This window comes from Manacus candei, unplaced genomic scaffold (assembly GCF_025592945.1).
Source record: "Manacus candei isolate 608988 ecotype Guabito, Panama unplaced genomic scaffold, ASM2559294v1 h1tg000060l, whole genome shotgun sequence".
Taxonomy (NCBI): Eukaryota; Metazoa; Chordata; class Aves; order Passeriformes; family Pipridae; genus Manacus; species Manacus candei.
Window position 1 is genome coordinate 3,736,348 of NW_026138108.1, and position 14,402 is coordinate 3,750,749.

Here is a 14,402-nt window from a genome sequence, read left to right on the forward strand (position 1 = left end):
TGGTCCCTATGAGATTTTATTTCAGAAAAGCAACTCAAAATCAAAATGGGTGATATATCAATCCTCACTGGGGACTGGGCAGTACAGAAAAGGGTACAGCATAATGTTTTGGATTCCTAAAAGTGTCAGGTGACATAGATGCAAAAATCATATTGATTTTTGAAAAATAATTGGGGGTTTATTCCTAAATTATTTAAGATTATAAATTATTTTAGGTGCTTTTTTTTAGAATTCACTAATTGAAAGGAAAGGTGAAGGAAAATAAGCGACTTCATTCAAATTAATACTCAGGGTAGATTAGAACTAGCCCCACACCTCTGGCAAGTCAGTTATTTCATTCATTGTGTTACCCTGTCTGACATAATCCTTCACCTGTGCTGGCTTTGGTCACTCAATATTTTGACCTACATTTGCTATAAGCTTTATATCTGAAATTTTACTACTGAACTCTGATGACAATAAAGCAGTTCTGGTCCTTCCCTGTTTCAGCTTTCAAAGAACTCTTATTAATATTTTAGTAGTTATGTGCCCTTAATATTTAGCCTTGCTTGAAATTAGATTCCATGTCAATAGAAAAAAAAAACCCTCTGGTGCCAGAGAAACTTAGGAAGCAGGGAAAGTCTGCTTCAGTATGCAGATATGAAACCTGAGTTACCTTTATATGTTTTCCCACTAAAGAATGACATCAAGTTATCTGACGATGGTTGCTGTATAGAGTGCCGAAGAAAACCGAAGCGTAAGTAATGATAATTTTGTTAAGAGTAAGTAATGATAAAATGTGCCTTATTAGGTATATTAGCCCATCTTATATAGACCAAGTTTGGGATTGCCGTTTCACACTGGGGTGAGAAGGGAAACAGGTGGAAAAAGAAAGGAACAGAACATCTCCAGCATGCATTTTAGGGCCTTGGGAAACAAAGACGGGGTGAACTTTCCCATCCCATACTGTTAAATGTTAGCTTTTTTTGTGAGAGGGCAAAGACTATGAATACTCTCCAATTTCCATAGATACATCCTCTTTAAGGAAGAAAGGGAAGCCAGTCTTGGGAGGTGGGTGTGCATTGAGCAGTTGCCATTGTACCACTCTTTATTTCTGCATCCTGCACTAAAGTTGCATAAGAAAAAGGGAAAAATTCACCCACTTGACAATACAAACAGCAAGAATCTTCATTTGGCCCTTAGCAATTATTAAAAAAAAGTGTACTGTGACTTAATTTCCTATTTCAGCTCCATCCCTCTTAGTTTTTGATTACCAACTGTCTATCATACACAGCTATCTATTTATATGCACATATATCTTAACCTATTTCCTTTTGGTTTGTGATGGCTTTAGTTTGTATGAAGCACAATACTACAGCTGTCATCAAATATAACGGATGTGTATCTCCTGCACCTGTTGAGATGACATACTGTGAAGGCAGCTGTGACGCTTACTCACGGTGAGTGGTATAAAAGATAATTGTGGTCTCTTGTCTTCTACTCTTTACACCAGTTACACAAAGCAAACTGCAAGTGATTTTCTGATGTGTCCAACATCCACCTAGTCATCAACTGTTTGCATTGTGATAATTAACTAGAATTTTAAACAGACGTGACGTACTAAATTACCTCAAGATTCACAATGTTTATCAGCCTGTTCAGTGTCAGTTTAGATTTTGCCCATGTAAAAGTGAGGTTATTTGTTTCTTGCTTTCCTCTCACTGAACTGGCTCACTGTGTGATCTGGATTAACTCCTTTATTTTTTTCTGGGCCTCAATGAAGAGTTAGATCCATTGATTTTTATAATTAGGAACAACTTACCTATATTTCACTACAATACTGTAAGAATGGTAATATTGAGCAATAGTCCCATATGCAAGTAAACAACTTTTGATTATGTTTTGTAATGGGTGGAAGGGGCAGTGGTATTTCTCACATAAATTCTGAATCTCTCTCTTTGATTGGTTTTTCCATCAGATATTCTCAAAAGACAAACACAATGGAACACAAATGCTCATGCTGTCAGGAAATCAAGACCAGCCAAAGAAAGGTGACTCTGACATGCAGTGACGGAACCTACCTTGATCACTCATACACCTATGTGGAGAAATGCAGCTGTGTGACTGCTCAGTGCATTCCCCAAGACAGCACCCAACAGGAGACAAGCCAGACAAAGACCTCTCAGGAACAGGCAAATGCCAAAAATTAGAACTGGAGACAAGTCGCCAAATAAGGGCTGGACATAAGACTAAAATAAAAAAACTTTGAAAAAATATGGAAGTGTCAAGAGCAGCTAAAATTTTGGATGAACAGATGATATTTTCTGCATAAAATCCCAATATGTCTTGTCTACATAATTTCAGTTTTCGTTATCGATATATCTCCCATTTTTTCTTTCATGTCTTTTACCTCCTTGAGAAGCACAGCATAAGGTCATCTTGTCATTTGCTGTTCATTTGTCTTCTGAGAAGTGCTGTAACATAAGATTGAGAGATGGATTTTTAATAACATTCTCATTCCAGTTCATTGAGACAAATCAAAAGATAAATCCAGAAAACAAACAAAAACCAAGGAAAACTGTACCTCTCTGCGTCTATATGTTTCTTTTTGCATTGAGGAAAACTTAGACTGCAGAAAGCCATACTTTTTCAAAATTGTAAACTTCAATATTTTGGACAATGTATGATGGACATATTTCCCTATATATTTTTTGTGAGAAAAAGGAAAAAATCCTATTACGACAAGCTGCTGCACACTACTTTTTGTTTACATAACACCATCAGCATAGTAACTGTATGAAAATATGGATTTTTTTTGTTTTGTTTGTGGTTAACTGTTTACAGAAGAAGTATATATATATATATATATATATATATTTGCCAACAGGGGCATATGAAGGATTTTTTTAAAACAGAAGTTTATTATTAATAATAATAATAATAATTGTAAATTCTTTCTTAGGAAGCTTGTAAAAGTTGAACCATTGCTATTTATTATTTTTTTTGGAAAACTGATTTATTGGGTCATTTCTTTCAGAATTAATGTTATCCCATTTCTTAGTCTCAGCCATGTTGTCTGGGTATGGTATATTTTCTTCTTTTGTTTTTGAATATTGTTTTATTTTTGTTCCTTATGGGGGGAAAGCAATGATGATTAATAAATTTTGAGCATTTTACAGCACATCTGCTTTGACTTTTCACTGAATCCCTCGAGTTAGAGTTGCTGGCCCCATAAAGCATAGCTCCAAGTCAAAAGTCACTCTAGGCTGTGGTACCGAGCCCCTTATAGAGGGGGCAAATACTTAGTGTTCCAAGCACAAGGCTTCAGATGCTATGAATTAGTGAACTTTCAGTAAGCAAGCACGTCTCTGAGTCTATACATATTTTGTGGCTCCAAACGTTCTTTACCTGACTGACAGAAACTATCCAAAGTATTTCAAACCAGTTAGTCTCATATTTTTGAGCCCACTGCAATACATGCAAATCTCAAACCTGAAATTGTGCTATTGTAAATCTACGAGTTTGACAGGTTACTTTGCAGCTTTAGTTACACTATACTTCGAACCAGCCAGCACAGATCTGACTGCAGACTGTATACTACCAAGAAACATCTTTTACATAACTTATAAGTGTTCTAGGATTGCTAAGGGAAATAGTAAAAAACTAAGGGTGATAACCTTTCTCCTACCTTACAGTTTGGACAGCTCAGTAGAGGGAGTAACAGGGTAACAACATAGGCTTTCCGCTGGTGCCCTGCAGCAGCTTAGGCTGCTCTCACACCTGTTTTTCTTTCACAGAACAACCACCACCCATATATTTCCCCACTCAGAAATGAGCACTGAGTTTTCCGTGAGCATTACTAGTAACATCCTACTTCCCGCTGCCAAAAATCCCTACCTCCCTCCCAGCTTCCTGTTGACAAACTATTGCTTCGATGTCTCTTTTTTCCAGCCTTGGGCTTGTTTGCTTCCCAGTGAGGCTCCAGGTGGCGCCCTGCTCTGTTCCCTGCTTTCCAGCTAACCCACCAGGCTTCCCAATGCAGCGCTACTACTGAATTCGTGACCAGTTCAACAGGTGACAGATTCTCTGACCTTACCAGGCAAGCTAGGAAATTATTATTCTCCTACTCATTCTGCAGAAGGGAAAAGAGATTGTCTATAATATAAAATCATCATGCACTTTATTGGTCCACAACAGTTCCTTGTCCACAGTTAACCTACTGAAATAACAGATTTTGTGCATATTGCTTCAAGATCATTAGTTGTTTTTCCACACCTGTGTCTCAGCATCCCAGAAGCTGTCCTCTTCCCTGGAAATGTCTATATGTAGTAAGTCTGTGCCACTAGCCACTTCATAAAACCCACTGAAAGAGCAAAAACCAATATAGTGAGAAAGAAGGGAATGGGAGACATGTGGCATGGGGGAAGACTGAGAGGTGATAATGACAGGGACAACAGAGGCCAAAACCAGCCTAGAGTTTGGTGGCATGAGAAAAAAAACAAAAAAAACCCAAAACAAAACAACAAAAAACCCCCAAAAACAAAACCAAACAAAAACAAAACAAAAAACCCCAAACCAAACCAACCAACCAACCAAAAAAACACACACACAAAAACAAACAAACAAACAAAAAACAGAGAAGCAAAAGAACAGGTAGGCTTTGGTCCTGGCATGGGGAAACAGGAAGCAAAGGACACATAAGCCAAGGTAAATCATGGAAGCATGAAGAACCTGTGGCTGAGGAAGTACTGGAGACCCTGCCTTGGAGAAGGAAGGATTTCTTTCACAGATGCAGTCCCAGTGCTAGGAGAGTGCAAATGGGAACCCTCAATTCAAGAGAAGGACAGGTGACAACATGCTTTGGGCATGAAAGACCAGATGAAAGATCTTGCAAAGACTCATTGAAACAAGACATGGAGTAAATGAAAGCAGAGTGCTGCAATGGATGTAGTAGAGCAGCCTTATAGGCTTCCTAAATTTTCCTTTATACAGGACCTATCTTTGCTCTGAGTTGTTTCTGATACAGACTGGGTAATAGCTCTGAAGTAAACCTTTCTAAAAACTGGATGAGATCAGTTATCTTTCTCAAAACTAAATTACTGGGGTTTTTTTAAAGCATAGATAAATAATAGAGTCAACAAATGATTAGGTGGGAGAAAGTGCATGGCTTGGTAGCTCTTTATTGGCACAGGTCACCCTGAACTGTGCTGGTGTAGATGGTTAATGTATGTTACATGGACAGTAACACCAGAGGGCTCCAGGCTCACAGTTTACAGGCCTGGAAGAACAGATTTGCTGTCAAATGGGTTTCTTTCAAGGCACTTTGAAGTGAGCAACGTAACTATTCCTTACTTTCAGATCAAGAAGATAAATTATGCCCTTAACTAAGTCTTGAATCTACAAGCATCCATTCCACATAACAAAACTTGTTTATACATCACATAATTTTTTGTCTTTTCTTATCTGATCATCTTTGAAACACAAGTAAGTTGCAACACAGAAATCATTCACTTAGGAAAGAAGTTATGCCAGCTGAAGAAAAAACCAACATTCAAAGATTTTGGGTCTAATTTCGGTACTTGCAGTCAGTAACGCTTCCTTGGGCATTCATATATTTGCTCCCCCCCTCAGAACTCTTGTTATGTAGTCCAACTATTGCATGACCAGCTTATTTTTTCCCCTTTTTCAAACAACATATTAAAACTTTGCAGTGTAAATAACAAATTACTAATAATCACTTTCCAATTATGCTTTGTAATTATCAGCAATGTATAAACTATAACCTTAAATTATATGCCTATTCAGATTCCGACTAGCAATCCACTTCAAGTAATTCATTTGCCTCTAAAAGCAGGACAAAGTGTGCTTAAACCACATCATGTTCTGAAAACAGCTATGGAAAGACTTAGGATTGTTTGTGGCACGACTCAGGAGCTGGGCTGATAAAACACAACTCACAAATGGAAACCAAATTTTATAATAGTAAAACCCAACTCAAAGAAGGAAGCTTTCTTCCTCCTCAGTAGGTTTTGTTGTACTATTGCAAAAATGAGCAGCTCTATTGCTACCAGGCAGATTAAGACAGAGTTTTAGAATAGAAAAGACTAGTTCTATTCGAACATTATTAATGTAATAATAAAACAAAATTAAATGCACAGAAATTACATTTTTGCAAATGATGCAGTGATTGTAGCAAATTTTCCTTTTCACCTTACTGTTTCAAAAATTATCTTCCTTCTTGAGTCTTAGATTGCTTTTGGCATTCATTATAACTCTCATTTATAACTAAAATTTGGTTATGAGTAACCAACATATGTTTGCACTATTAAAATAATTGTCATTGCTAACAATTATTCACATAATTTTTTTGGCTACTGGGGCAGCAACCAAGATTGTGCCTGAAAGGGCTGGGACTTTGTTTTCCCTTTCTTTTAATTGTTCCTTCCTTTCTTTCCCAACAGGAATTTGGGGTAGAGCATGCCCATTCCTCTATGCAAGCAGGCACTGCAAATGAAATCACAGGTTTCCATCCCAAAATGACTTAGTGGAGCACAAGTTAATCCACCTCAGCGAGGTAACCTGTTAACTCATGCCCAAGATTACATGTAAAGGGTTGGAAAGCACTGTTGGCAAACTGCTTCCCAACACCACTCAACCCTGGTAGGGGTGCCCTGGCCCTGCTGCAGCCCAGGGTCAGCCCCTCTCAGCCCTTGCAGACAGAGCACGACAATGGTCTTCCATCCTATATCCTCTGTGGCAAAGCACACTCCATGCAGTAGTTATAGAGGTAGTATATACATAGAATTTCTGCACAGGTGAACAAAGCATACTAGTCCATTCTCCATAAAGTCCAGCTTCTAACATCTCTGGGATTTGGTATGGTTTTATCTTCTGAAGAGGTTAAAAGAGAAGAAAGAGAAAAATGTATCCAAACCTCTTTGTTTTTATCAGCAAGTTTTTTCTGGCTGACCCTGGTTGCCTGGTTGCATTTTACAGCCACCTCTGCCTTAGCAGATGCTCCCCCGGTCTCTGCTGGGAGCACATCTCTCCTCTGTTCTCAGGATCTTCAGGCAAACCTGAGGGTTCTGTTAGTTTGAACAATGGGCTGAATCAGGACAATATAGGGAAGGCTCAAAGCTGTACACATTCCTCTCCATAAACTGTGCCATATATGTGTTCTGGTGCTGCTGAGAACCTGATGTGTCATACCAATGAACTCAGGTATCCTCGCTGCAAAAGTCATGACTGCCAAGATTGCTTACAAGGAAACAACAGAATGTATGCAAGGACAGCCTGTTTTCCACGTTACTGAAAGAGCAATTCTATCCCTGTTTATATTTCTTGAGGCTATGTCTGTCTTGTTATTTATTCTTTGTTTCATTCTTAATGTCCATTGTATCATGTATCTTAATGTATATTTGCACTTATGATTATATTGCCTTTCTTCTGTTACATGATATAGCCTACTGACTTTCATTCTGACTACTGACATACAACTTCTTAAAGTTTCGAAATACCTATTTTAAACATATTACTTTTTAAAATTACAATGCGTGTTTATATTTTAAGTTAAACTCAAAAGCTTTCTCTTTTATGAAGAAATTTTGTAATTAGTCTCCAGGAAATACAGGGAGCTGCTTTCAGAATCACATAGGAAGTTTCACAGCTGTGCAGTTGATTTATTCACCTATCAGCAGTTGCATAGAAGATCAATGGTCTATCTTGTTAACCTTAAACTTCTCTACAATGCAATAGCAAACAGAGTGTTTTGCTTGAGGCGACAGGTTATTTTGTTCCTTTGTTTTCCCCAAAGGCTATGTGTCATCTAGGATGTGACTCAGATACTTCAGCTGTGTTAGGCAATCTGCATTGATATGTATATGAACTCTTACATTAAAAGTACTTTTTGCAGTTAATGCCCAAGGATCCCAAAAGGGATAGGATCTACAGGGAAAGTGCAGATTTTTTTGTCTATTGTTTTTTGCTATTTCAAACAATTTTTTTTCTCTTATTATCAGTAATCAAACTGGAGCTACTTGTACCACTACTTCTCTGAAGTCTATCTAGCCTTCTATCTCTCCCAAATGAATGACAGAGATAATATAAAGTTTGTAGGTAGAGATGATGTTTTATTGGTTCTGCTGGCACAGTTCAAAAAATTAAGTGAGCTTTTTAGCACAGCAGATTCCAATGAGCTTCAAGAAAAGGTGACTAAATATTTTGTCATCAGAGAGTTATTTCTTAGGTTTGTCTACCTAAGGAAGTGGTAAAATCCAGCTAAATTCTACTCTTCTACTCCATTCAGCTGAAGTGAGGAGACTGGATTTGCTCAGTCAGGACAAAATTTGGCCCATAGTCAGCTTCAGGAAAACATTAGCATCATTGATACTTGAAGAAAAATCATGAGATATTTTAGAATTATGTTCAAAATCTTACTTTCTCCGTGAATTTCTGTTCCGCTATGAACACTCTAAACACTTAGTAGCGCTACTGGGAATTATATATATAGTTATATGTAAAGGATTCACTGTACTGGTACAACAGTGTTTCTTTGCTTACTGGAGTGTTACATTTACATTTCACTACACTGCATATAAGACACATACATATGCAACAACTATGTCAAATTCTAAACAAGCAGTCAGTATTTTACCTGTAAACAGGTCTTGGGTCTCGAGGCATTGTTCCAGGCAGAAAAGATTGGTCCCTCTGCAGTTAACATTGGTGTGTTCGGGGCTGTGATGGTTGTTTGTTTTACTGAATCAGTTTCCATGGTAGGATTTTTCAGGGTCCTCCACTTCTATCCATGCGTGTGACGCCATGAATTGCTGGTAGCGGACAAAGTCCTCCTTCTAACTGGAAAAACTGCTTCGCTCTTGACATCTGCAAAGGTTGAGGGTAGTTGTCATGTTATCTCTGATAATAAATCTCCTATTCATTTTGACAAAGGCTTAGATATTTAACAGCGTCACACAAATTGAATCTATACAGAGCAAACAGTCAGAGACTGCCATTGTGGGTGAGTTGTATTACCTGCAGCCTGGTGCCTAAAAATGTCCTTGAGGCATGGTCTTGGCTCTACTCCAATACAATGCACATGCTGACAAATCAGAGCCTTGTAAAATAATTATTGATAGATAGAATAAGTCCACATCAAAAATGTACTCCTTGATGGAAAGGTCAATATAAGTAATCAAGACAGTCTGTTTGGAAGCCATGTGAAGGCTACAGAAACACAGAACAGGAATTGGGACTTTTAGTTGAAGTATTTCTGCAAAAATCATGCAGCAGCATGGGTAACCTTCCTTTAGAGGGAGGAATGAGTAACAAGGCAATTCTACTCTAGCTACTCTCTCTCCCTCTTTTTTTTCCCTCCATTTTCTTTTGTGGTTTTTTTTTTTTTAGTTTTCTGATTGCATTTTGTTAAGGACATTTCCATTTCAGGGCTGTGGGGTACTGCTTAGCTATCAACTCAGCAACATTCTTAAGAATTTATGAAGTTCTAAACTGATGAATAGCTGTGTTGGAACAACTGGGATTACCAATGTCTGTAAAAGTCAGATTCCACTTAATACCCAATTTCATTCCACATGGTTGTTCAGAAGTGCAGTTTAATAGCATAGGCATTTCAGAACAAACTAAATGCATGCTTTGGCATTAGTTTTACCCCAACTCCACTCACATGAATCAGGATTTTCCTGTGCTAGGCACCATAATATCCTATGGTCTGAATCAATTCTTTGAAATACACTCATGCATGCTTTGCCATACTAGATTAGACTTTAATTATGTTTACATCTCTCTGAATTTTCCTATCATTATTTATCCAGATTTTTATTAAGCCATGGTGGTGCTTGTAGTAGAAGAGCATAGAATTACTCTCTGCTTTGCAGTACAAACATGAAACGTGAGAATTCTTAGAGATAAAGCAAAACGACACGGAAGAGAGGGGAGAGAGAGAACAGTAATAAGCATCTAAGGTTACTTATGCTATTTATGAAGCTTAAAGGAAACAGACAACTGCTTGAAACCAGGATTTTGCGGGTTATTTCTGTAGTGTGCCCCCTGCTCTGCTAGTTTTCAGACAGTAGTCACAGTGTTCATGGAGTGAACAGTAGTCATCAAACAGAGGGAGGGATCAAAGCTGACTAGTGACAGAAGCTTTTATTAAACTCCAACAAGCAATGTCACTTAAAGGAAACTCTGAGATACAAGGATGTCCGTGCACCACCTCCAAGACAAATAAAATTCAGAAGCATGACGCCCTTTTCATGGCTTGTCCAGAACAGCACAGAAAATAATCCTTTACACCAAGTTGTTTAACTCTTTCAGTCACAAAGGCCAGCCAGTATCTTTAGTTGTGTTTGATTTAGTTTGGCTCCAGGATCTTGAGGTAGAAATAGTTACATATCTCATTCATTTTTTCACTTGCTACCTCACACACAATCTCAACTTCCTCACTCATCCATATGTACCCACTTCCCTCTGACACCTTTCTGCATTCTGTCTCCTCACTCATTCTTTCTAGGTATTCTCCCTGTATGATCCCCAAGTCCCACTTTCTTTTTCTCCCCTCTCTCCCAGTCTGTGCTCCATTTTCCATCTCTCTTTGGCTTCTGTAAGAGGACACTGTCACATAGTCCAGTAGCAGCAACTGCAAAGGCCAAAACAAAAAGGGGCAGTGAAGGGAAAACTCATGTGCTGGCAACAGTTGAGCTGCAGCAGAAAGTCATGAAGTGTGTGAAATAGGTCAATCCTAAAGAACCTTTAAAGGAAGTTAAAGGTCTTTTAGCTTCCGCTTTGTTTGCTTCTTCTCCATACCGATTGCAACCATAATCCATATGCCTGTTAACTTAAGTAACAACAACAAAACCAATGACAAAGCCATAGAGATAGTGGACCCAAAGAAATCACAACAAGATCCCCTGAGCCACATGTTTGTGGAGCATTCAAGGGTATTTGTCAAAATTATCACTTTGTGCTTGCTCAGGTCTTTCCTTGACATACTGTGTTGGCCACTGCCACAGGTAGGGTTTTGGGTTAGGTGGACATTTTCTCTCATCTACTCGTGTTCATTTTTATACTCAATGAACAAAGTAGAAGCAGTTCTTATCTGGGTAAAACCAACATCAACTTACTGTTATTGTCTTACATTAGTGTGTCTGGGGGAAAAAGCCTCAAACTTATTAGCAAACGTTTATCAGAAAGGTTTGATTCTGTTTCCCAGTATCTAGTTTACTTTTGTGCTGAATTACAGAAAGGTTAAGAGTTTGATTTGGCATCCATTAAATGCTTTACTATACAATAGAAATACCAGGATCTCTCTGAGCTAAACATAACACCCTGGGATGGCATCAGCACTCGTATGAGTTCTGGTAAATTCTAATGAACAGTGTTTTGTTTTTCAAGTGTAGTTGACAAGGCATGATTTTCAAACAGAAGCAAGATCCCACCAAATTCCATGATGCTGCAATATGTTGATTTGTTAAAAGATGTATCAAACAATTCATACTCTTGCCACATTCTGGACAGCTGGATCATTCTGATTGAAGTATTCCTATCTCCTCCTTCCAAAAATACTTGGCACAAGTAGGTCAAAAGTCTATAAAGTCTCAACTTAAGACACTAGAAGGCATTAAAATCTTGATAAAATCATAGCAATTGAAAAGAGGGTCTTTGCATGGAAAATGTTGTATATCACATCTGGCAGTGCTATAAAGTAAAGATGTAACAAAGATTCAGGAGCAAATCAAAACTGGAGTCAGTTATGTTCAAGGTAATGTATAACGGATGGTTCAAGATAATAATTCATATCAGTAGATATGCAGTCATTCAGCTTCTGTGATTCTGCATTATACATTGCCTTGCAATAGGAAGCACTTAGTAGGCCCACATGGGAAAGGACACAATTATTATCAAAGTATACATTATTAAAGGATTAATACAATTTATATGAGCTTCCATAGAAGTCTTGTCATTGATTTCAGTGGGAGGTGAATAATGTTCTACATATATTAAATTCTTACCCAGCTGTGAAGAATGGAGGAGAGAAAAGAGCTAGAAGGCTAATCACTAAAATACAAGTGCAAATTCTTATGTTTTAGCAAATCAGCATAGTTCAAGAAAAATATGAATGTGCATGGAAATTTTTCATGACTTTCATTATCTGGATTTCTAGACCACAGATAATCTCCCTGCCTGTAAGCCCACAGGAATAACTTTCCCACATTAACATTGAAGGGCCATTGAGTAAAATACAGTCTGAGGAAAATTATTTTTAAAATAAGTTTTGGTGTAGAACTGACTAAATCACATGCATAAATATACTTACATTACTTTCAGTTTATGAGCAAATATTAGCTAGAATAGTGACTAATTATCAGGTACGCCCAAAAGAACAACCAAAAAGAACCTGACGTTCTCTTATATTCTCCTTGGTTTCAAAATATAACATGCCAAAGGTTTTGCTCCATTCAGGACTTTTATATGGTTTTGATCCACAAATATCCTAGTAAATAATTCTAGAGCCAGATGTCTTTTTGGGTACAGCTAACGTCTCTTATGTACAGAATGAGCTCATTCAGTTCTTTCATGACTGATCAAACTGGAAATTCTTTCCCAAAGTCTCGCTTGTCATTGATCTTGGTAGATGTAGGATTTTTCTTCTGTTAGGAAATAAGTAGCACAAAATGGAAAAACCCACTGGATTGTCCAGGTGTATATACATCATGGTCTGTGGTTGAAACCACCTTACCCTTCACAATTCAGGTGTGTATATGTTAGTCCAAAAATATGTCTTATTACATACAAGAGTCCCAAGAGGTTCCCTCACAGTTGACATGATCATGTTCAAACTGAAGATAATGGAAAAACTCCTTATCAACTTAAAAGGGAGCAGAAAAGCAGTCAATTTATCTCTCAAATATATAAAATGTGCCTGGAAAGTCCTTGAGTTGATGAAGTTTATGGCGTTTGGCTTCCTCTGAGCATTACTGAATGCAGAAAAAGAGGGAGGTGAAACCCTTCTTCCATGAGTGAAACAAGAGAGGACTAGTTCTTTTGCTCACATTAGGACAACCTGAAAGGTACTTTAATTTTCTCCCAGTGGCAAAGTATAACAAAGGCATCACAGGCAGAAGAGCCCATTCCTACACTCAGCACACCAAAATATGGGGAAAAGGGTCTGCATTTAAAATTAGAAACTTTCAAGTATTACAGTTTTTTATTCTAGGAGCAACATGTATTGACTTCCTATCAGAGTAGGATGTAAATGTAGAATTTTTTTGTTCCTTCTTGAGATATTTATAAAAAAATATGTAGCCAGGAATTATTTAGCCAGGGATAGATAGAGAAATCAGAAACACAAAGAAATTTTGCACATTGGCATTCTGCAAGGACATCCTATAGCTGATAAATCCAATGACTCCTGAGTCTAAGCAGACTGCCATAACCACTTCTGAAAGAGATAATAACCCTACCATGTTCCTGTTAATGATCACACAGCTACTTTGATTCTGAATTAGAGCAAATTTATTTTGATATTTTTTCTATGAACATTTCTTGCATTATACATCAAGATTCATACTGTAAATTGTATCCTACCCATGTCCATACTTAGACATAAACAGAAATGCTCAGTTTTTGTTTCTTAAGTACTTATAATGAGTGGTTTGAAACAGTTCCACTGCTTGACATACTCCATTAACAGATGGGTTTGGAGAGTTTAACAAGTTGCTTAAAACACTTCATCTTAGTCCTAAGCGCTGGGTATATGAATTTAAATATTATGCTCTGCATAGACAATGACTTACACTATCTCATTGTAGCTATGGACAGTGTGTAGTATGGATATGGAATACCCTAAGAAAAATGTAATCAATATATTTTTATCCTCCTTTTTTCATTGGAATGGGAAATTTCAAGCACTTCTATATGCAGTGTGATTTAATAAGCTACTTTGATATTTACTCATGATTCAGATGCTAACAAAAGAATAGAGTTAACAGGTTTGAGGAGGTAATTGAGCTACAATAAACTGTAACTGGGAATTGTTGTTATCAGGGCTGGAAGACATGTCTTTATGGAACACAGTTGCACTTCTGCTTCTCCAATTCCTGTCCTGATATTTCCTAATATTAACTGCTCTTATACCCATATTATAACCCTCTTTATTCCCTCTTTTCAGAAGAGCAAAACATGCTTCTGTATTCAGAAACAATAATTGGGAAGAGAGGCTGCTTCAGGAGTACACTGCAAGCATCTGTCCAAGGATCTTACTTCCATGAGGGATCAGAAAGCATGAAATGCTGGTGTGTGGTGGGGTTTACAAAGCAATAGGGAGGGTGAATACAGGAATACAAGCAGTAGTGTTGCAGGCAGCTCAGGTTGGGTTTAAAAGGAAGTTGGAAGGCCATTTGGTAGGA

General features: G+C 37.7%; 1 protein-coding gene across 1 annotated transcript in view; it reads left to right on the plus strand.

The window, feature by feature from the left end:
- LOC127478534 (mucin-5AC-like) overlaps window positions 1-3,155 on the plus strand; it is a 52,275-nt gene extending 49,120 nt beyond the window's left edge. The window contains exons 46-48 of the mRNA XM_051804401.1: window positions 679-736; window positions 1,334-1,439; window positions 1,958-3,155. Coding sequence (XP_051660361.1) covers window positions 679-736; window positions 1,334-1,439; window positions 1,958-2,189 — 396 coding nt within the window. The 3' untranslated portion in view covers window positions 2,190-3,155. The remainder of the gene's footprint in view (window positions 1-678; window positions 737-1,333; window positions 1,440-1,957) is intronic.
- Window positions 3,156-14,402: the final 11,247 nt, after the last annotated feature.